This window comes from Centrocercus urophasianus, unplaced genomic scaffold (assembly GCF_019232065.1).
Source record: "Centrocercus urophasianus isolate 14NV4802_14NV808 unplaced genomic scaffold, USGS_Curo_1.0 seq_14, whole genome shotgun sequence".
Lineage (NCBI taxonomy): Eukaryota > Metazoa > Chordata > Aves > Galliformes > Phasianidae > Centrocercus > Centrocercus urophasianus.
In genome coordinates, this window is record NW_024884586.1 from 9505195 (window position 1) to 9528882 (window position 23688).

Here is a 23688-nt window from a genome sequence, read left to right on the forward strand (position 1 = left end):
GCATGCAAGGCTACCAGTTTTTTTTATGACTCAGCTCAAACAGGAGTGTTTCCTGGGAAAAGGATTTAAGAAAACACATAATAGTAGTGGATACAGTGCACATATAAGTAATTTGACTTTTCGTTTTCAGCAAGTCTTATTCCAGAGTTCCCAAACCTTCACCTTCTCATTTTAAAAGGAGCAATAGATGATATAAATGTGGGGAACAGAAGCAAACTGACAACAAGAAGCAGCAGCAGCTAAAAGCAAATCTGCATACACATTTTGGGGAGCTCTGCAGGTGCATTTAACACATCGCATCAGGCAGTATTTCTGAAGAAAGCCAGTGCACTGTGAAAAGCAGAGTAATACTGCATGATGGTAATCTTTGTGCAAACTAACACCTGAGCATTTGAAGTAGGTACAGAAACAACACCCATCAGGGAAGGTTAGCTTGCCCTATGCAAGGCCAGAGTAATCATCTGTTCTGTCTCCTTAGGACTGACATGAACACTACTCAATAGGATCAAACCGCCTGCATTGTATTTTGCAATGATTGTACTGTGCAATAAGCCATTGCATTTTTAACTTTCACATTAAAACAAACAAAAACCTTTAAGAACACTGTAGCTCCCTAAACCTGTTACGTGAAGAACATAATTCGCTTTCATCTTATCTTTGTCTTCTACCCTGTTGACTCCCCAGGGTTGTAGGATGTGAGCCAGCTAGTAGTTATACTTGTTACTATGAGTAGTCTAAGCTCTTGCTAAACCTCTTCTCAGCTATATGGGCCTTGGTGCGCAGCACCTGCATCATCAGCAGCCACCCTGCTGTTTCAGCAGTGGCAGTAATGTTTCTTCTTTAGCCTCCCCAGCTATTCCATGTGTCAGAAACACAGCTAGCTGACACAGCCCATTTCTAACATGCCTTCTCCAATTCTTCATCCTGTTAAAACTTTGCCCTGGCCACCCAAAGTTATGGTGGTCACTGTAAACCTATCCAGCTGATGCATGTTTCCTTACCACCCTCCTGGGAAATTAAAGAAGCTAGAACAGGGTTCCCAGAAGTTAAATCACTAACTTTACAGTGCCGTGAGACCTGAATAGGAAGGGAAGAAACATGCTCACATTTGCTAACTTTTCATACACGTGACACAAGCATTCACCATTTCCCTCATCTTAGTGGTAGGGAAAAACCACTGTATGCCAATTCGTATACACATGATGAAAAACAGGTCTGTTCTCACGGCAAGAGAAGCACAGAAAGGACTGTGGTTATACAAGCCCCACCTACCCTACCTTGGGGGAATGCACCTTCTTATTTTCAAGACGTTTCTAATGCCAAGAATCCTCAGCTCGATCCATCTACAGACTTGTCTACCTGCAAACGACTAAATGTAGTTCTAAATTCTCCAGTACAAGAAGTCTGTTCATGAACAAGATCAATCCAAACTTCCTGATACCTAAAAAGCTACCTACAAAAAAACCTACAAGTTCCATTAAGACCTGGCTCAGTGCTCAAAAATATCAGCATACTTACCGAAGTCTTTTTGCATTCAGGTGCTCTGTGACCTAAAAACCCATGTTTGCCAAAAAAGACTGTGCATTACACATAGGCTTTTTTTTTTTTTAAATGTACTCTATACATGAGAGACAGATTGCCTTTAACAAAGAACGGACATTTTAAAAATGAAGTTGCAAGTATTGTGTTTAATTCTACACTTAATTCTAAGCTAAAAATACATAAAGTAAACAAGATGAAATGGTTCTACCATATGATTTGCAGCCTGACAAATTAGCAAAATGCATTTGGAAGGATTCACTTGCAAGAAAAGAAAAATAATTCTTTTCCACAGAAACCAGAGATGGCCAGATCATTAGGATCAACTCATGCAAACTACCCACATGTTACCACCGACGTTCAATGCTTTCAAACCTGGATAAGAGAACTGTCAAGAAACTCAAGTCCTTCCTCTTCTGGGCACAGAGCACTGGACCTAACATGACAACAGTATGCAAACTACAGCAGATTGAGCTGATACAACAATGTGCTTTTTGGTGAGATGCCTGTTTCTACATCCTTCGATACAAGAATTCTGAGTATTAAAACCATGGCTGAATAGAAACAAAGACCACACAGACCAAACCGCTGTACAGTTATGACAACTACAAAAGGTGAAAATTTTAGCCCTGTTTCAAAGAAGTGCCATATAAATTAGCTGCTTTATACATACAAACACATTAATTGTGCCCAGAAGCAGTAGGTTTTCCTAATGTTGTTGGAATTAAAAAAGTCAAACGCTGCCCTGATGCTCTTCATTGTTACAAAGTAGATTCTGAAGTATCAAGTGAACTACATATGAGCAAAGAACTCCAACTAATGCAGAGTTTAAAACTAGGTTTACAATTTCCTATTTTATTGGCATGGATGTATTTCTAAACTTAAAAACCCTTCTGGCAAGTTATCTCAATTTCTTATGACAAAATTTCGCACAACACACAAATATTTACAACATATACATATTTTTTTTCAGTCTTTTACAACCGGTTCTTAAAAGACAAACATTTTATAGGTTACCACAGAACAAAAGCTGTGACTTAGTTGTTTTTAATTTCATAAAACTATCATAAGTTAAAGTGAATAGATTTTCTTTAAATTCCTTGTAGCATTTTACAAGTGCAACAGAAAAATATGAAGAACCAATTGAGGATAGCTGCAGTTCATTGGATAAATGTTGCCCGTTGTAGTCACATTATTTCACAGCAAATTCTTGAAAAAATAAGCACCAATCATTCTTGCAAAGAACAATTTTATCTAAAAGTATTGAAAAGTGTTAAATACAAGGTGTTTAATTTACATAACAAGCAATAAATACACCATATCCAAACTTTTATTCTGCATACTGCTACCCTTGTACATATAATGTACTAAAAAGTCAGCAAATTGTCAACACCTTTTAATTTTTTTTTAACTTTTTTTTTTTTTTTCTTTTTTTTTTTTTTTCTTTTTTTTTTTTTTAAAGAAATCAATTTGACTTCCAACCAACGGTTTGCTACTATAACAAAGGCCACAAACAGTACATCTGGGACAGCATACAGTGTTAAAACTGACAAACTCCAAGGGAAAAAGAAAACATCTAGCAAATAAATCGAAAAGCTGTAGTTCATTGCTGGTGATATTAACATAGACTAGAAAACCTTAAATATGCTGCTACTATGATTTTTTTTTAATTTTTATTTAATTGTTTAGTCAAATACTGTAAGAGCAAACTAGCACTCTTACAGATCAAAAATAATTGTGTAGCCACACTGTATTCTCATTGTCCTGCATGGAAAGATTTGATGCAACTTCATAACTTTGCTTGAGCCTTTATTTTACAACAGAGCATTACCTCTACCTCAGAATTGCACATAAGAAGGCTATTAAAAAGTACAATAAAAATCTGCACAAATCAGACTTAAGAAGAGTCAGTATGCTGTACACTTTCTACAATATTATGTTGATAGGTGAACAAACAATAAAGAAGTGCTGCCACTAAGTTTTTCAGAAAGTTCTTCAGCTGAGGAATAATCAAATGGAATTTGTTGTTGCTTTTTTTTTTTTTTTTAATTTTTTTTTTAATGTTTGTTTTTTAAAAAATGACATCCAGGTCAGTTTAAGACCTATAAGCTTATGCATTGAGCCTTAAAGACTGATCTTCCCTCCTCCTGGAAGAAATATCAATATCTATTGAATCCTTGCCAACAATGAGCCTTAATCTCTTTGCTGGAGGAAGAGGAATAAAGTCATCAAATTCATCATCATAGTCATCTTCCTCTTCATCATCCTCTTCTGATGAAGATTCATCTGCCGTTTCCTCCTCATACTGAGCATAATCATCTACTTCCATTCTTGACTCCAAAAGGGAGAGAGTTTCACTACAACACACACCATTCTCATGAAGGTCCTCAGGGTACGTCCCTCTATTCTCTTCCTCTCGTTTTAACTGTATTTTTAGTTTTGTTGAACTATTGCCTGATCCTGAGTTAAACCCATTATTTAGCTTTGCTACATATAAATTATTATCCTTTTCATGGTCTTTACTTAATTTGATGCTTATTTTTGAAGAATTCATTCCATCAGATTCTTGGTCATTTGCCTTGCTACTGCTATCATGGCGCCTACGAAGAGTCAGTTTAGGGATCCCAGAGCTATTTTCAAGGATTAATTGTGCATCATACCTCGTGATTCGTCTTTTCTTTTTAGTTTTTGCAGTTCTGAAGCCGTCCTTTGCTTTGAAACTGTCAGATGTTACAACAGAACAGCTACCAGATCCAGAGATACAGTCTTGATAGCTAACAGGTATATCTACCACGTTATTCCTCTCTCCGCTCTCTGAGTGAGAGCTGATCAAGTCTGGTACTTCATCTTTTACAGGGGTATTGTGCGTATTATCCGTTTCATCTAATTTTGCAGGTGGTTTCACCAGTTTTCCTTGTCGAGACTTCTTTTTTGACGTGCCCACGTCATTTTTCTGACACCTGGCCTCCCCTTTGTGTGACGTCCCATGAGCCAGGTCGCTTTCATCCGTTGCATGAGACTGCTGCTCTAAAACGTCCGATCGTGTTCTCGCCAAGTTATTCTTATAGCTATCCAAAGTATTTGGTTCAAGCTTTATGTCAGAGGTCTCCTTCAAACTCATCCGTGTTCTCACTGACCTCCGTGTTATGTATGTGCACGGTGGTATGTCACCATGCTCGTGAGCACCTTTCACAGAATTCAGTTTATACTCTCTTGCCGCGTGCCTTGTTAAGCATCCACTAGAGACTGCAACTTTGACTGGTCCCTCTAATTCTTTATCCTTTTTGATGGGCAAGCTTTTGTACAAAACTACTTTAGGCTCTTTGAGAACTAAATTTCCCATTTCGAGCTTTTTAGAAGCATTCTTTTGCTCTGGCCTTTTGCACTGATTTCTCTGCTTCATCTTTGAAAGTAAAGGCTTTGCAGGCTTTTTCAGTCTCTTTGGTACCCTGGAATTATTTATATGAGTTAGTTTAGATGAGGTAGAGTTTGATGATGCTGGAATTCTTGATATAGACTGTCTTGTTAATGTTCTATTTTTGCCATTCTTTTTCACACCAATTGAAGATTTTCTGTTAGCTGCAAAAGAACAAAAAAAAGTGCTCATGATGCTGACATAACCTGAGGTTTCCACTCCCCAAATTCTGTAGTTGTTTCATTTAATACTTTTAATTAAAACCTAGACAAGACATTATGCAATAAGGAAACTGGCTGGTTTATTTCCTATTCAGATGTGAAAGGATTGTCAAAAATACCCCAGTTTGTCTAAATTCCAAGAGTACATGTGAGCACCCATCTAAATTCCCTCATCATCTCCACTATATCAAGTTTGGTGTCTGCGCCCCCCCAATGCTACTTCTCCCATTGAATTTTTCAGATTGATCCCACGTTATCCTCAGTAGATACTGAGAATTATTCCAGCAAAATACTGAGGATCAGCAAGCTCTTGTTTTAACCAAGATTTATTTCTACCAAGGGCCACAAAAAAAAAACAAAAAAAAGAAACAAAAAACCCTTAACTACAGTAATGGTTTCATTTTCAATTTTCCAGTTGCCTGTCAATTGTCATTTAAGGTGACAGCAACAGAGTTCTGCCTGCCCAAGCAAAGCTGCAACTACAAAGCTTTGTAATCAGAGTTCATACAACTAAAAAAAGTAAATAAATAAAAGTGCTTGTTACTAGTTTGTTTTTTTATTTGCAACATCAAATAAGAGACAGATGGAGCCAAAACATTCAAAGCCACTCAGTTAAGTCAAACTTGAAAATATTTGTATCTTGCCTATAAATATACATGTGAGGGGAAAAAAGAAGAAAAATAGTACTCACTACTCCATGAAGAGAAGCCTCTCAAGAGCACGACAAACAAAAATCCCTTCCAATCTCTTCTGAAATTGTTAACTGTGCATGTTCATTTCAGAATAGGTATCTGAACTATCAGTCCTGGATGCTGAGGGGGAATAGCTGCCCAGTTTAAAGCATCTCTAAAGGTGGTGACTATTCGTTCAATAATCTCTAGAAGTATTTCTGTAAGAATTGTTTTCCTCCAGAATGGAGACTCCTCAAACTGAGTTTTCTTTCCTAAGCCATACTACTGCATGTGATTATTTACCATATTTTTCATATATGTACCTAATCAACAAGCTCTTTAACTGACAAATTTAGAAATGCGACACCAATTATTAGCTGTAAGTATACACAAGAGAAGGAAAGAAACCAAGAACATACAAACAAAACAAGAATATACTACTTCTTATAGAAAGGCTTAAAGAAAACAGTTTGTTTGCTATATAAATTATCTTCAGTTTCCTTAATCAATTACAGTCCTAAAGACCAGCATTTGAGATGCTTCTCAAATACAAGAAGCAATTCCATCACAGAGAAAGTTCATGTTTTATAAAACTGTAAGTCCCACACTTGCTTACTTGCATTAGCTTTTTCCTGAGTGGTATCTGCATCAGTGTTAGAGCTGACGGACTGGCTGTCTGAGTTTTTGCTGCTGTCACCCAGCTTTTTGAGCCTGTTCAATCGTTTATCTGTTTCTCTCAGTCCATATTTACTATTAATCACAGGAGTAGGGGCTGGCAATCCCACTCTTGATTTAAAAGCACCAGTTCCGCGCCTACAAAGGCAAATACGACAAATATGAAGTCCTAAGTTTTTACATGCATATTAGTCTGAATCACAGCAACATATACATAAATAGTACCAACAACCTTTGAATTTATTAGCAATTACAGGCTGTTTTAATCAGATAATACAGGCATAATTGCATTAAGATGGCTTTTTTTTTTTTTAAACATCTTCCACTAATTTCTTGCGAGAAGAAAAAAAATACATAAGTAGGTTTTACATCTGCTTTATTCTCTTTTCATAATGAAGTTATACAAGTGAAAATGGAATAAGGTAGCTCAAAATACTACTTGAAATCAAAGTAACAGTACATATTTTGCCTATTCACAGCAGCTTAATTAAAAAGAAGTCAGCCCCAGTTACTGCGTTAGAAAGTGTTTTGAGAGTACATAAAATGGACGACAATGACCACGTATTTGTTTTCCTTTAGAGCTGAAAGATGAACTACATAGCTGTCCAATTTTCATAATAAATAAGAAAACTTGAAAATTTCATCACAGAAAACAAGAGATTAAGAATTTCTACACCTGCACTTGAACCTCTACTACCCACATCCATCAGTATTCCTAATCATCCTGCAGGCTTGCATTCTGCAGAAATATTGGAGGCAACTTCAGTTTGGTTTCCAGCACACTGCACTGGAAGAAAACCCACAAAATGTAACCAAAAGCACATCAAAGATTGGAGAGGATCTCAATCTCCACAAAGTTAACCATTATTACTATGCAGATATAATACTATACTGAACACTCTTGGCATTAATTTGAACTCTGCAAATTACAGGCAGTTAAAATAAGATACCAGTCTGAAATCAGCACAAGTGGCAGTTGCTCGAGATCAGAACAACAGTGCCATAAATAACGACAACAGCCTTCTGCCGTGCCTTTGGTGCTTGGTTATCTCAGTCAGACATGAACTGCACGCTTACCTAACAGCATAAATGCATGTATGCCCATTTTCTTCATGCTGATTTTCTTGGAGATTTGAAAGTATTTTTCAGTGCTAACCTTCCCTCAGCTCCAAAACATATCCCTCAGACTCCCAGAAGCGTAGCATTTTAACATTACAAAATTACAACCCTTACGGAATAGTTGAAATTGGATCTCTTAAGAATTATTTCTTGTGGCATACAGACATGGCTGATTTTTCTACGCATCTCCTTTTTCATAACAGTTACTTATTAGGTTGGCTTCTAAGCACATGTAAGGACTCGTTTTCCCTTTCTCAGTTCCCCTAAATTCAAATTTCTCCTCTAATTTTTGTAACATAACCTTGTGACTGAGAAATAGACTCCCAAAGCAAGAATTACACAAGTGTTAGCTTTAAAAATACGCAATTTTTATGTACTTTAAATCCAAAGACGACATGTTTCTGAAAGTATTCTGATATATGAAGTTGGTCTGTCTTGAAACCCAATGTATATATTGATATTACATTGAAAAACTGGAGCAAAAAGAAATGGCCCTCAACGTTGGAAGGAAAAAGTGATAGTGATGTTCATCTATTCAATACTTAGCAGCTCCCAGGGCTGAAGTACACTTTACCTAGAAGGTCTACAGACAAATGTCTGAGACTGCACCCCTTGCTTGGAACGACCTACCAACATCAAATGATCTTTGAGGCCCACACCAGCAGGTTTTCCCCTTGAAGCGCAAGAACTGTTAGCAACCAAACTACACAGTAAAAATGAAGGTTAGGTTATGAAACTATTTACATAAGCGTGCATCAAACCTTCACACTCACAGCAAGCAGAAATCAGAAGAAACAACTGTGAAATTCCTTTGAATGATTTTGATCAGTTAGGTTCAGACAACGATATGGAAAACAAGTAAGCTTGCTGCTATGGTGCAACAAATAGATACAAGAAAACACTGTCCTAACCAGCAGACATTTAGAACCCTACAGGTTCTGATGAGATAACATGAAAACTATTTAGATCGTTTTCATCAGAACTTCATTTAGATCAACAAAGAAAAGACTAATGAAACCTACTTTGCTCTAAGAGCTGCAGTCAGGATCCGGTTGCTAATGGGCTCATAAGATCTGCAACTACTTTTCCTTCCAATTCTACCTTATTCAGAAAAGGTTATTTCAAAGATTTTAGATTGCTTTTTGTTATTTTGGCTATTTCCAGAAAAAAAAAAAAAAAAAAAAAAAAAAAAAAAAAAAACAGAACAGAAAACAGGAGTTCTTAGCAAATGTGACTATTTAGTAATAATTTGAAAAAAAATCATTATGATGAATTAAGAAGCAATAATAATGAGTTGAAGAATTGTGTACTCATAACCAAGTGTCACTAGTTTCACAGAATATGTTATGAATATGCCCAATTTCAATGGAAAGACTTATTTACATTGATGCATACCTTTCACAGGTGTAACATTCGCAGTATTCGTTATTTTCTCCAAAAAAGCCATCTCCATAATAACAAGAGATTTCTTCTCCAGGCTCAATATCTCTCAGAGCTTTCACACATGCTGTATCTCTGCCAGTTGACACAAACTTGAGAAAAGGACAGGAAGTGCAGGGGGAAGGAAAGAAAGGCAAGTCATTAAGGTTGAACAGTAAATAAGAAAACAAGAAGCAAAACAGCTGGGTAGGAAAAGGTGCAGGGACAAAGAAAAAAAAAAAAAAGCAGGGGGCTTTATTTTTAATTTCATGCTTACCTTACAGTTAGGTCTGCAATCTGAAAAAGGTCCAAAAGATAAAGTCAATTAACTGTTGATAAGACCTGAAACATGAATAGTTGTAGATGTCTAAAGTAAGGATTCACTCTGACTTCAATAACACTAGCATCTCAACTAAATCCTGGGAGTTGTAGCACTACTGCATAAAGCTGTATATCAGGAGATAACCACTTTGATACAGTTTGGTTTCTGAACTCTTCCTTACTCTACCACAATTTTTCAAATTCCCTCCTCTTCAAGGTAACAGGATTTATCTTAAATCCTACCTGCTCTTCCTTCAGAGTACAAATGTAACAGAAGCAGTGAAGCTTCTGTGCAAGCATTTAAAAGAAGCACAAGGAGTTCAGCTAATACATTATTGCTGACCACATTCAGAAACTTTGCTACATTAACAATTCAGAATAGGACAATATGCTCCACTAACTCAGCTGCCAGCTTCAAGGTCTCTGTGAAAGAAGGTGGCATCACTTTCCAGAGCCTCTTCTGAGTTTTCTCAGTTCACAGCCAGTCAGCTCTGGCCTGGGAAGCTCCCAAGTAGAGTTCTATGTTACACTAGTAACCAGTACGCTCGATTCTGGTTTCTCTGATGCCCTGTTGTGATCCAGCTCACTTATGTTGCTTCTGAACAGAACTGCTTGTGCCATTTAACAGATTCAATACTTATTACTCACCATGATTGATAAACGCAGCAGGACCAAGCCACAGCTGTGCACAGTTTTTCCTTGTGGAATACATTACACTGAAATCATTTTCCCCATGTCTCAGCAGCATGTTTTCTTCCATTTCTGATAGTTCAGCAATACAGCCAACAAGTAGTTCTATTTTATCATTCCGTTTCCTTTAGTGTAAAGAACAGTAAAAATAAGCATACGCACATTTAAAAAGAGCCCATAAAGTATAACAGCACAGCATTTTTTCACAAAAACACAAGATGACAACAATTAGGCTAGGTAGACCTTTCCTCCTACACGAACTAAATGTTATTATGCCACTACACAGAATCAATTACATGAAGTCTGACAGGCATTACCATCACTGTTTCTGCAGCCTCCTGAGGATGCAAGCAAGTAGACGCAAGAGTTTTGATTACTTCAGCTTCTACAGCTGTTAAAACGACGCTCTTGCTTATTCCCTTGAGCCAAACCTTTCAAGTGCAAAATTCTTCTACAGAAACTGCACAGCACTCTTATCAATGTTGTGTTTGAGTAATTTTCTAGCTATTGACAGGGTTTTGAAGTGTGCCTTCTCCTTTCAGAAGGTCCTTCAAGACTTTCAGCATTAGAAGTTTCAACACAAAACTTTTCAACGCACTTAAATGCAAAGCTTCCATTCCAATTCCCTCAATACAATTTTAATTCTAAATCACGCTACACTTTTCTTTATTAACTCAATCAAAATAATTGGTAGAAACAACCTAACAGTAAGCTGCACTACTTACCACTCTTTCGTTGCAACTATTTTGGCTCCGTTCTGCTCAGAAGAATACCTGTTACAAGGCAGTATCTCAAACCCACTGTCAGTTGCAAACATTCGTAAATAAATAAATACCTGCAATGAAAGAAAATAACAGCATTCCGTTAAAAGCAAAACAACAGCAGTGAGGAAAACAATTTCAAGAAGTTGTCTCGGGTCTCGAAGAACCACGGAGACCTAACAACCTTTTTAAATGAGATTTTATTCTTCCCAGCTCTGAACGAGATATTATTTCCATGAGAAATCCAGCTGCTGAGTTCAGGGATTGCTGGAGCAGATCACAGTTTCAACCAGATCCTTTTCGCAGCTTTAGTTAAAAATGCTTTGGGAAAGCAGGATTTGCTGCCTACTTTCTTCTACATGACTAGATTAAATCTATTTTAGAATAGGAAAAGGCCAAATTCCTTTTGGTTGTATATGCAAGCAACATTCTGAATTCCAGAAAGAGGTTTTTTTGTTTTAAGTTAAACAGTACTACAATTTCTTTGCAACGTCAACAACCTTATACAAAACGATCTTCGGATGCTCAAAGTAGAGGAAGAGCAAGAATATTCTCACATAAAGCTTCTATACACATTAACAATTGAGCCAATTCAGCTTTGAGGTACCAAGGCTTCTCCCTTTTCCTTTTCTTTGATCCACACTTTGATTTACAGTAGCTGTAAGTTATAAAAACAAACAGGAAAAAAAGCCAACAATAAAAAACACAATATAAAAATAAGTCCTCAAAATTTCTGTCTCTCAGCAGCAGGGCTTCTCTCTTCTGTCTAGAACTTAAGCCAACAACACAAGAGGCAAATGTCTTTTTCCTTCTATATGCCTCCGAAATAAATAGCAATGGAAATTCACTTTTTCCCAACATTCCTTCAAGTCATTTGGGTTTTAACAAACACAAGAAGTTCACCTAAAAAAAAAAAAAGCATTCAAACAAGCAATATGTAACTGCAGAGGATTTCTTCACTTTGCTACTGCTACATTCTTATGAAACTTTTACATTTTCTTAGCCTTTCAACCATCTGAAAAAGCACATTAATTACAAGTACACCTACATGTTCTTTGAACAACCTTTCCTGCATTTTGTTCTTGTTAAGAAAATAGTGCCGGGCCCAGTCACCTGACGTCAAGGACTTGAAGGCTTTTTCTAAGTGCTCATCTTTCTTAAAACGTTCAATCACCTCTTTTAGTTCTTCTTGCCTTCCTTTTATAGGTCGAAATCTGAAACAAAGAATAAAGCTATTCCAGTCCACTGTTACTCGTTTGCAGTTCTTCCTCACAGTAACTCACAGCACACAAGACTTTTTGCTGGCCAGATAAATACTTTGCTCCTCGCATAAAGAAACCGACTGTTAACACAAGTAAACCACAGACCCTCACTTTCAGAGGTAATGATAAAGGGCTTCAACCTTACTGCTTGTAATTTTAAAACCCTCCATTCTGATGAGGCAATTTATGTATAAAATGCATTGCTGATAACATCAACCAATACAGAATAACGTTTCACTATTTTCAACACCTTTCATTTGAAAGACAGCATCCAAAGAACTAGTACGATGCAAGTATCACTGTCCTAACTTTCTTTATCAATTTATGATTGCTACGTGCACCCAAAAAATAAAAATAAATAAAATAAAAAAAATAAATTGGATGCTTTAAGTTTTATAGCAACTCTAGTATCAAGTGATCTATACACAGTTCTGGCTTCTGTAGCTGAAGAAATGAACAGTTTTTTACTAAATCCATGAGATTAAGACCTTCTTAAATGTATACCAGTTTCAGGATCTCTACCAGAGAGTTACTGTACTGATCTTACTTACCAAACAAAGCCTGTATTTGATGACAGAAACAAAAAATAGGAAATAAATTACTTAATTAAGCTGGCAGAAGGAAACCTCATCAGCTCCTTAACAGATTAATGTTAAGTGTTCACGTCTCAATTTTAGTTTAATCACAAATAGCTCATAGTGAAGGGAATACAACTTCATTCACAAGGAAGAAGAATGCTGTATTTTTGCTCCTAATACAATAAATAAAGACCTTCGAAAAGGAACATTGGCTCCAGGGGCAGTGCAGGTTATCAGCTTTCCATGCTTTCACATAAGCATCTTCTCTGAATTTTCCATTTGAAAAAAGGTCTCTGCAATAGAGTAACTACAGTTCTTCACATCTTTTTGAATACTGCAAAAATGATCAGTGTAACCTTGTGAGCTTTCAGAGCAGAAAATACAGTAGGTAATTCAGAGAAGACATGAGGTAAGTATTCTACCTGCTGGGATAATATCTAACAAGACTACAATACTTCTAACAAGAAGTAGATGATGCATTTCTAAAACTTACCCACTTCAAACTGCAATAAATGTTGTGCCAGGAATTTTCCAATTACCTTCTTTAGTACAAACATGCTTATCCCCTTTCCCCCCCAAAGCAAAATGCCCAGCAAGCCTTGTTGCAGAAGAAAAATCCCTTCAGGCTACAGATGAGGTGACTGTCATTTTGTTCTGTTACGCCAAGTCTTGCTCACCTATCAGTCAGACACACAATCAGGAAAAATCTCCTGCTTATTCTGAAAAGAAGAAGGAAACCTTCCCCAGATTTGACTGCCAAAACCTCACAGAGCTTTCACATATACCAAGGGAATTCAGAATGAGATAAACTACATTTGACTAGTTTCTTGTAATGGCAATCAGAAGCACCTTTTGCAACAGGGACCCAACTGTACTCCTATCATCACAAGCACAATACACACCAGCAGGCACAAATGTGACTGGACAGCACTTTACTTACATCTATAACTACAAACTGCACAAGAGGAAGAGATGTTGCATTTACTGCTAAAGTTTGGGCTTTGGCAATTACAGTTCTTTCACAGCTAAGTGAATGACTACTCTCTCCTTTTCCTTTATTGTGCTTATTTTTTTTTTTTTTTTAAGCTAAGTAATCTGCAGGAACAAAGATAGATGGAAAAACCATCACATTCAATACTGCGTTAGCACTGGAGAGATGCACGTGCTGAGAGGCACTGTCATACATCAAGAAGCAGTTCAGTTTATGCTAACCACAGACAACAGTATCCTAACTCCCTGGAAGAAGCAAAAAAAAGGAAGCATGGTAGATGGAAAAGCCAAAAAAGAAAAAGAATTAATGCCCTGTTTTTTTTTTTTTTAGTAATTAGAAGAACATCTTATAGCCTCAAAGTGGCTCTCCTATTTCACTTCTTCCACAATGCACCATTCTCTGCAAGTGACCAGACTTGATGAGTTACCTTAGGCAGCTCAGGAACAGGCACCAACCCTGCTTACCTCCACAGCTTACATCAGCAGGGGTTTTTCCAGGTTCTTTTTTCAGGCATTCTACACTGCTACCAGAATCCTTTCAAAAGTCTAGCAGCAACTCATGTAACATTGCTCCAGACAAGTAGAAACACTACATACACAAGTCTTGAAAAGACCAAAAAGAAGGCTGCAGAATGGTTCGAGTATGGTAAAAAAACAAAACCAATCAAAAAACAACCTGAAACACTAACAGATCAGATAAATGTCATGCAGCACACCAATCCAAAATCCGAAACAAGGTATTTCCAAAGTACATGACTTAGAAGCCAAGGGTTCAAAAATACTATCAAGGATTTCCTGCAGCACCTTTATCACATGTTTTATTGAGATGATTCACATGGCAAAGGAGCAAAGAAAAAAGGAATCCAAGCAAGCAACGGAAGCATCCACACGTATGTGGAAACAGACTGGAAACCAGCAGCACCACACACTTCATGGGTTTCCAACTCAATGAAACAAAAGGATGCTTTGCACCTGAGCAAGTGAGTTTTTCCACAGCTCAACTGCAGGCATGAACTGCAGTATATAAACTGTATGAAGTTTGAGATAAGCCAGAATACCACAACCAGATTTGTCATGTTTCACAGGGACATCACCACATGCACTGCAACAGGTACCTGTTGACTTGAGACAAAGGATGCCAGCAGGCCAAGAAAGCCTGAAAGCTGGATCTTCCTTGAGAATGTGAGACTGCTGCGTTTAATATAGATGCTTCACTTCTCCCAAGAGGATTATGAAATAGAAACTTATTCGACTTTCCCAGCACTCCCTACCACAAAACCAAGTAGATATGAGAAGCAATCATCTGTACTGTCTATGATTTTAGCAGTACAGAATTTCCTTGTTCACACGACATGAAAAGTCTACTGATGTGCTCAACGTATCTACATGATAGTTTTCCAAGAGCATGAAGAGAGCCTGAAAAGACACTGAGCAAAACCAAACAACCACGGCTCTTAAATTTCCGTGAAACTCTTACTTCAAAGAAGAGAAATGAAGAGATGGAAAGAGCAGAAGAAAAACAGAATGAACAAAGCAGCCACGCCTGTCCCAAAACTCAAGAGCAAACTCAAGTCAGATTCATGTCTATCCAAACTCCTGGTTCACTCCCATGAATCGTACCTTTGTAGGATTCTATCACAAGAACAAGATGCTCTCACATTTGAATCTGAGCACAGGCACAGAATCCTTGAGCCATCCTACAAGCAGCTTCAGGGAAGCACGTCTCACAGAGCACAGGGTTTGCTGCAGAACAGTCTGGCTGTTCCAAGTAAGTTAATGCAAAATTCAGCTATCACAGTGTCTTCAGAGAAAGACTAGTCACCCTTCTTCCTGACAAGCTGCAGAATGGAAACTTCTTAAATTTCCCAGCAGAAGATGATCTTCTCCCAATTAAGGGCCAAACTGAAACTGTCTCAACAAGCAGGATGTAAGAAAACACTGCTTGATGAAGCACAGGTCTTTCTCCCTCTTGTTTCCTCTTACCTCAGGAATACTTAAAGAATCTTGAAACTCCAAGGTATAAAGCCAAAGGTCAATGAGATGCTTGCCTATAAAGGAAGTTAAAGGAGAGGTTCTGGTAAGTTTGGAAGCACAGTACCTCGCTCAGCCACTGAGAGCAGCCAGTTTGAACAGAAATGGATCCTGAAAGAGTTTCAGTATGAAAGCCCATGTAATGCATGCACCTGACAGCACCAAAGGACTTCACCACTAAATTGAATTCTTACATCCTGACTGGGAAAAACCAGAAAGAGTGACTTTGTCAAAACACAGCATCCCATTGGCCTCTTCAATTCCAGACAAATTGCTTGTTATTTTTCTTTACTAGTTGGGGAAAGAGAGCAAATTACTCCTCTAACTGCAGGGATTCAGCACAAACGCTAGCACTGCAAGGCTCTTAAGCATTTCAAGACCACACAGCAAGAGTTGAAAAGTAATATTTAGTTAACATTTTTTCCAACCTGTAGTAGGAGAACCTTAAGAAAAACTAGTTCCCTAATAATCAATTTTTGTCTTTAATTTCCAGTGCCATTATCAGCAAAAATCCCATATTCCTTGAAGGCCAAAGCTCAAGACTGCATTTTTTTTACATGATAAAGTAGTTCACTTTACTTAAGTTTCCTGAACTGAAAGATGTACACATACCACTGCAGGCAAAGCTCAAATCTAACCTAGATAGAAGTAATGAAAATTCTAGCAGCCACAGAAACTCATCCTCACTACAGCTGAAAAATAAATGCATTTTTAAAGTACTGAGGACAGAGGCAGCTGGGAGAATGCACATCCTTTCATCTTACTGTGTGGAGCATCCAGGCAAAATTTAACTTAACAGTCAGCACGACTACTGTGCATAAGACACTCTACCCTTCAAACATATAACACTTCTTTACTGATAGAAGTGCAACTAGAAAACCTGTGTAAGAGCAGGGTTTTCTTGTTTGGGTGGTTTTCAAATCCTAAACATTCAGCAGCACAACAGCTAATTCCAACACAGTCTTTAGGAATGGGAAGAGAGGAGGAGAAGCAGGAGCAAGCTCAATAACCTCACTAAATTCATCAGATGTTTGGGGAATATCTATTTTAAATGAAAGTCAAAATGACTTTTGGCAGCAAGTACACAATGGTGACTGAAGAATGTAAGAGCTTCAGAATGAAGAAGTGTATTGCTACCTGTAACACAACATCTGTGCAGCACAGCACTGAAGGTGAACCACACAGCCATGCACCTTCCTGCAGTAGGTGCCGAGTGCCTTTTTCCACATTCAAACTCCACTCAGTCAGGACGACCCCTTTAATAACTATATTTAAACAAGCAGGGGAGCAGAGAAGAGATTCAGCACAGACCTCCAAGTGCAAGTGAGTGGGACTGCTTTGCCCCTCTTTCTTCACTGCTGCTAAGGGACTGGGGCTGACAGCCCGTCTAGTTCAGGAACGACTGCCTGTTTCCCTAAGGCCAGCAAATGCTTCCAATGTATCATCCCCAAAAACTTCATGTTTGCTCTGGAAAACTGTCATTCTTAAAGCTTGCTTCGCTTTCAGGCAAAACCAGCCATCCCATGTGCCAACTTGCAGCTTCACAGAAAGCAGCAACGTGAATTCAGAAACACACCTAAACTCTCCTAAAACAGACTACAATTTGACTTCCTGTACTACCAGGTAACTTAAATGACACTTGGAAGTGCTCTTGGCATTCCCAAGCATGATGCTTGAGCTTTAGGGAACCAGGAACAAAGAGCCATCAGTAACAGCAACCATATGATCAGGAGAGTGGCTCAAATGTAAATACTAACACATTTGTATGCAATACAGTCAAAGGTGGATTAGTCATTGAGACAACTTCAGGACTCAGCCCTCAGCCTAGGGAGAAGTATCCAAAAACAAGAGATAGTCAGATGAGCAAGAATCCCCGTGGCTTTTTATAAACCTCAACTTCAACCTCCAGTGTCTGACAACTTTCAAACCTGGAAAAACTGGTTTTCAAAATAATGGGCTTTCTTTCTATTGAGAGCATACAAGAATACATTAATCTTACAGCCACTATAGCCTTTATCACAAAAAAGGATTCATATAAGAAGTGAAAAAACCTCTGAGAGTATCTACACTGGGTGAGATGGTACTTCCTTAAACACGGGTGGTGGTTTTGTTTTTTTCTGACTAACTACTAACAATCTATTTTGCAGGCACATGAGCTACCAAACTAGGGAAAATGACCAGAAGCCTGTTACAGAAGGGCACAACCTTTGGAAACAATTTGCTTTCTCTTGGAAAACCAGGATGATGAAACAAATAAAGTTACTTTTAAGTAAAGCCATTAAAGAACTTCTAGAGCTACATTTTAGGCAGGCTATCAAATCCCTGGCAACAAGAAGAAATTTCAGAGAAACAGTGGAAAAACTCACTAGGGGATCCGACTGAAGTCTTTTGATACCTAGCTTTCAGCTCTTTGAGATGTTACTGACATGACAGCTTACAAAGCTACCAGCCCAATTCCCAAGATAATGGACACTGAGGAATTGTGGCACCTTCCTGCCACTGCCTCCAGAAAAAACAACCACCCACACAAAAAGCACACCCAGGTTCTTGTCACCACTCCAGCATAAAGATGATATAAAGATAGAAGTTCCAGAAATTATCTAGATGTTTAACTACAGCATTATAAGTTTCATCTCTAATCAATACACTATGGGAAAAAAACAAGCAATGTTTACAAACTCTTCAACTAAAGGCATGAAGTACAAAGAGTGCTTATATAGAAGACACTTCTGCAAACAAAAATGCAGATTTGGCTCCTAGAAGCAAGATAAAATACAACTTCATCAAGCAATCATAAACTCACACTGGGCTGCTGGTTGCTAGAACACTTTCTGTGCACTACCAACAGCCAATCAAAACCACCACAGTCACTTCCATGTGTGTCTTCAAACAAACTGGAACATGGGATGAGGAAATACTTCCATGCCTTCATAAGCAGGCATCTTATTTTAATCTCATCACACTAACGATGTTGCTAAGATTTATATGGCTACAGTACAGCGAAACACAAGATACTCAACATAAGTTGTAACCTTTGTTTGTTACTACAAGTATATATTTGGCACCTGAATATATTTGTTTTGAATTGGGTCTACAAACATCCACTTCTATCCTTCCCCCCCAACTTTCCCTCAGAATTACATGAGGGCAACAGCTCTACAAAGTTCTAGAAACACTACATCTCACTAGATGGAAGGGAGGTGGTCCCAGCCAAGTAACTACAGCAATAAGCAGAAGTCATCACTACACTGATAGACAAACAAGAACTATGCTGAGAGCTTAATTTTGATTCATTGTAATGGCAGAAACTCTCAGTAAGACATTAAGAAAGAGTCGAGACGACAAGCTTCTGGCAGAAGTTGTAAGCCTCACCTAAGTATTTCCCATAGCGCTCCAAGATTATTAACTACTGTCCTTGAAGGCTGCCTGTAACTGTACTCCGAGCCTGAGAAAGGAAGAAACACATGATGATAGCCTCTGTGTAGTCTTTTGTTGCAAAGCAGTAATTCAAGAAGTATTTCACACGTTGAAAACACACCATTTATGGAAGCAAATTCTCCAGCTACTGATAGATACGTAATTTCCTTAGCAAATGCAAAAGAATTAGCTGTTTCTGAACAGCCATACACCACCAGTCATTAAACAACAACAAAGGCTTTTGAGCACATATATGTTTATCTCAGTTGACTTCTGGAAATGCAGATACAATTGAATATCCACCTAGACAGTGTTTTGGGCATAACATGCTACTGTAATCAACAGCATGGAGAGAACAGGAAGAATGCTGGGGTTTCTCTTAAAGATGGACACTGCACTCTCTGTAGAAAAGAAAGATCTCCCTGGAATAAGTCTTTACAGTTACTAGGAACACACTGCTACAACTTCAGGTGCAACTCACACCATAAGGCTATACCAGTCATCAGCTTGTCACACACAGACAAAATACTGAACTGATACTCTGCTTATTTGCCCATGCCATACAGGTAAACTGTTCTTCTTTTGAAGTATCCACAGCACTAAGTTGCAAGGGTTGGGAAGCCTGCTTTCTCATGACCTGGCCTAGAAACCCCCCTCAGACCAAGATCCCCCATTTGTTCATACAGCAGCACACACACAGTTCCTTGTCTTTAGAAACTTACCATTCATGCACAGCTTCCCCAGTAAACCAGCAATGCATATCCTTTACAGAATACACTTAGACATGGCGGTATAACTGGCAAACAGGAAGAGGCATGCAACAACTAAACCAAAAGCCCACCCTGAATTTAAGCCAAGTATTCAGGCAGGTGCGTAACAATACGTGCAAATCTGGTAGGAAGGTTCCAAATGTGCACTTGAATTTATCTGATATGCACACAGACATATCTGAGCAGTGTTTCTTCAGCACAGATCTGCAAGAGCCTGGTATCAGGTGGCACTAACATCAGAACTCAGGGAGTAAGTCTCCAGATGTCGTAGAAGTTGAGAAGAAAAAAAATCCCCGGCCAACAAAATAAATAGGAAATACACCACGCTCCCCAAACACCAACTCTTGTTTTTGAAACATTATTTCAAATGGCTAACAGTTTAAAACTGAGGATGAGTTAACGCATCTATAAACACACAGCTAAGGATAATGGGAAGACCTGTGATAGTGTCACAAAAGCAAACAGCTACAGAGCTTTAAGTTCCTGCCTCAAATGCAGCACCATTCCAAAGGCAGAATCCCACCGTCACTGTTTCAGACTTCTGTAAACATGCAGGAAATTCCACAGTTATCATCTTAATTGATGCAATCAGAAGACCAATTCTTCTCTAGAAAAGTAAAGGCAAGTTACCTAGTATTCATTTTGTGTGTCTGAAAACCTAAGTAAGGATCAAGAACCAAACTAGTTGCTAGGTCATCGTTCTCACACAGTTCCTTGGCAGACATTCCAGAGGAAGGCACATAACGACTCTGACCCTCAAATCCCGAAGCACCACTACCTGCAAATAAGAAAGCATAAACCAGGTATCATTTACGGAACGTTCCGAAACCCACCTACATCAGGGGGAGGGGAGGCTGCAACTGAAGTTTGGATAGCCATAAATAAATAAATGACAAAGGAAGAAGCAGAAGCACAGATCATTTTTAGCTTGCTTTTGTTGGTTATTGTAGCTGACAACAGCATTTCAGAATGTATTTTTATCATATTGTATTTTGGCTTCCTTCTCTCTCCACCTCTCCACATACAAGCATATTCCAACACAACCCAGTCATACTTGCCTCTAAACTTTAAGGCCTATGAGTGTGACAAAGCCATACAAATTTAAGTCTGACTGTCCTAAAATTTGAAACAAGAGTTTTTTTCCAAATTTCTATTTCATTCCTCACTCCAAGTCAATAGCAAAAATAAACACCCATGTTCCTTAGAACAGCTTTCAAACTACTACTGACACATGTGACTTCACTGAAAATGGGGTTTATTTCTACACAAACACACATTCACTAAAATTTGGGCTAGTAACTTGAGTCATATCTGTTACCTAGCTCTGACTGCACTAGTTCTCAGTAAGTGCCAATCATGTATTTTGCACACAACCAGCTTCAGATTAACATATGTTCTATCACTTAACTTCTAAACTGAAGAGAGCCATATTCCCCAAATGAGTTGCAACATCCAACAAACACAAACATGACCAGTACTTTTGATAAGAGTTACATGCACACCTCCTTTGTGAATTAAGACACAGCAGGAGCCTGGCAGACAAACTGATAGACGAAGCACAAACACCAAACTGCACAAACATGTACGTACATCTGCTTGATCTTCTCTCAACTCCATTTTTGCCAGACCTGGGATTCTCCTTTCCTGTGTGCTGCAATTTGGTTTGATTTTGCACGTGGTCGTTAGACGCCCTGCTTCCACTCCTCCTGCCATTCACCACCATGTTCTTGGATTCTCCCAACCACTTCATGCCCACAGACAACCTGACCCAGTTGCATTTAGTCACTTTTCAAAAGGCTCAGAGAAGTGGATGAATAATTTCAGCTCCAATACCTACTGGAAACAAAACATACACATCATTAGAAGATCTGTTTCCAAGACAAAGCTTTAACACACACTCACATTTTAAAAAGAAAGGTAAAAAAATGATATGCATTTGCATTAAGAAAAAAGAAAAGTAGTTCACTAGCACTGGTACAAGGAGCTGTTGCAAACAGACTCTCATAGGTGAACTGCCCTGCAACTCACTGACACATCTTGAAGCAAAGACAGAATTCTAAAGCTGATATATGGTTAAAGACAACGTCTACATTAAATGCAGGCCTATCTAATTATGCAGTTACACACACACATACACACAGAATCATAGAACGGCTTAGGTTAGAAGAAATCTCTAAAGATCAATTAGCTCCAACCCCTTGTCATGGGCAGGGCTGCCCCCCCATGAGATCAGGCTGCTTAGGGCCCAATCCAACCTGGCCTTGAGTGCCTCCAGAGACGGGGCATCCTCAGCCTGTGCCAGCGCATCACCACCCTCTGAGCAAAGAATTTCTTCCCTAACATCTAATTTAATTTCTTCTCTTTTAGATTAAAGCTATTCCTCCCTGTTCTGCCCACTCCTAGACCACATAAAAAGTTGTTCCCTTTCCTGCCTATAACTCCCTTCAAGCATATACATCAATATATGCAGACATGTGACTCCAGGAAACTGAGCATTTTTACACATACACCCAATTAAGGTTGTATTTCCTAATAAGTGTAGCATGCAACCTGCTTTGAACTCTACAGCAAAAACTGACGTTACACAAACACCCTCCAAAAAGTAAGAAAGTATTTAAAAAACAATCAAGTAAACCACCCAAACCCACACAAAACCAACAGCATTTTTTTGAATGGGGATGGGGGAAAAAGGTTAAATCTTCATTTAGAAACAGTACGCAGCTATATTTAAAAATCCCTTGGTGATGACCCTGGAAGACCCAGGCAGCTTCTGGATCACGTGACAGGAACGCAACAACACACCTGGCTCAATGGGCCATCATCACTGAGGTTGGAAAAGACCTCTAAGATGACCAAGTCCAATCACTGCCCACCCTTGCCGTACCCACCGACCTCATCCCTCAGTGCCACATCTACCCTTTCCTTGTACACCTCCAGGGACGGTGACTGCACCACCTTCCCGGGCAGCCTGTGCTGCTGCATCACCACTGTTTCAGAGATGCTTCCTGACATCCAATCCGAACTTCCCCTGGTGCAACTTGAGGCCATCCCCTCTCATTCTATCACTGTCACCAACTAGAACAGGCTGACTCCCACCTCCCCACTACCTCTCCTCAGGTCGATGTAGAGAGCAATAAAGTCTCCCCTGAGCCTCCTCTTCTCCAGACTGAACCACCACAGCTCCCTCAGCCATGCCCCATCAGAGCTGTGTTCCAGACCCCTCACAAATTCGCTGTCCTTCTCTGGACACGCTCTGTGCCTTCAATGTCCCTCTTGTAGTGAAGGGCTCAACACTGAACACAGCACTGGAGGTGCAGCCCCACCAGAGCTGAGTACAGGGGGAGGATCAGCTCCCTGCTCCCGCTGGCTGCGCTATTGCTGATACAAGCCAGGATGCTGCTGGCCTTCTGGGCCACCTGGGCACACTGCTGGCTCACGTTCAGCCGAGCACTGACCAACACTCCCAAATCCTTTCCTTCCGCACAGCTCACAGCCACACTGCCCCAGGCCTATAGACGGCTACGGGCGCTCCCTTCCTTCCCTCCCACCCGGCTCCCTGCTGCCCCCTAGGGCCTACCGTTCTGTCCGGGCCTTCCCCACCGCGGGGCTGGGAGGGGGACGGACGCCCCTCGATGAGGGAGGCCCCGACGGGGAGGGCTCTGCCCCGCCGCCATTTTGTGCCCCCCGCGCTCACCTTAGGCCGCCTCCGCGCCGCCGCTGGTGCTGCCCCAGCGTCCGCCGGGTGCGAGAAATGGCTCATCCAAGGCAAAGGAGCGAGAAGGGAAATTAAAAAAAAACAAAAAAGAAAA

The 23688-nt window shown here is 39.3% G+C and overlaps 1 protein-coding gene across 3 annotated transcripts; it reads right to left on the reverse strand.

Moving 5' to 3' along the window:
- Positions 1-2374: 2374 nt before the first annotated feature.
- KMT5B (lysine methyltransferase 5B) lies at positions 2375-23682 on the reverse strand. Of its 3 annotated transcripts, none has more exons than XM_042814059.1 (10): positions 23574-23682; positions 21470-21712; positions 20510-20657; positions 11880-12045; positions 10796-10905; positions 10029-10195; positions 9337-9356; positions 9036-9172; positions 6463-6659; positions 2375-5118 (listed from the first exon to the last, which is right to left on the reverse strand). In XM_042814059.1, the coding sequence occupies exons 2-10, from the start codon at positions 21627-21629 to the stop codon at positions 3650-3652; spliced, it is 2574 nt and encodes an 857-aa protein (XP_042669993.1). In that variant the 5' UTR covers positions 21630-21712; positions 23574-23682; the 3' UTR covers positions 2375-3649. The 3 variants fall into 3 exon arrangements, with proteins under 3 accessions (XP_042669993.1, XP_042669994.1, XP_042669995.1); XM_042814060.1 differs by having other exon boundaries at positions 21470-21715; XM_042814061.1 differs by lacking the exons at positions 20510-20657; positions 21470-21712; positions 23574-23682 and having other exon boundaries at positions 11945-12031.
- Positions 23683-23688: the final 6 nt, after the last annotated feature.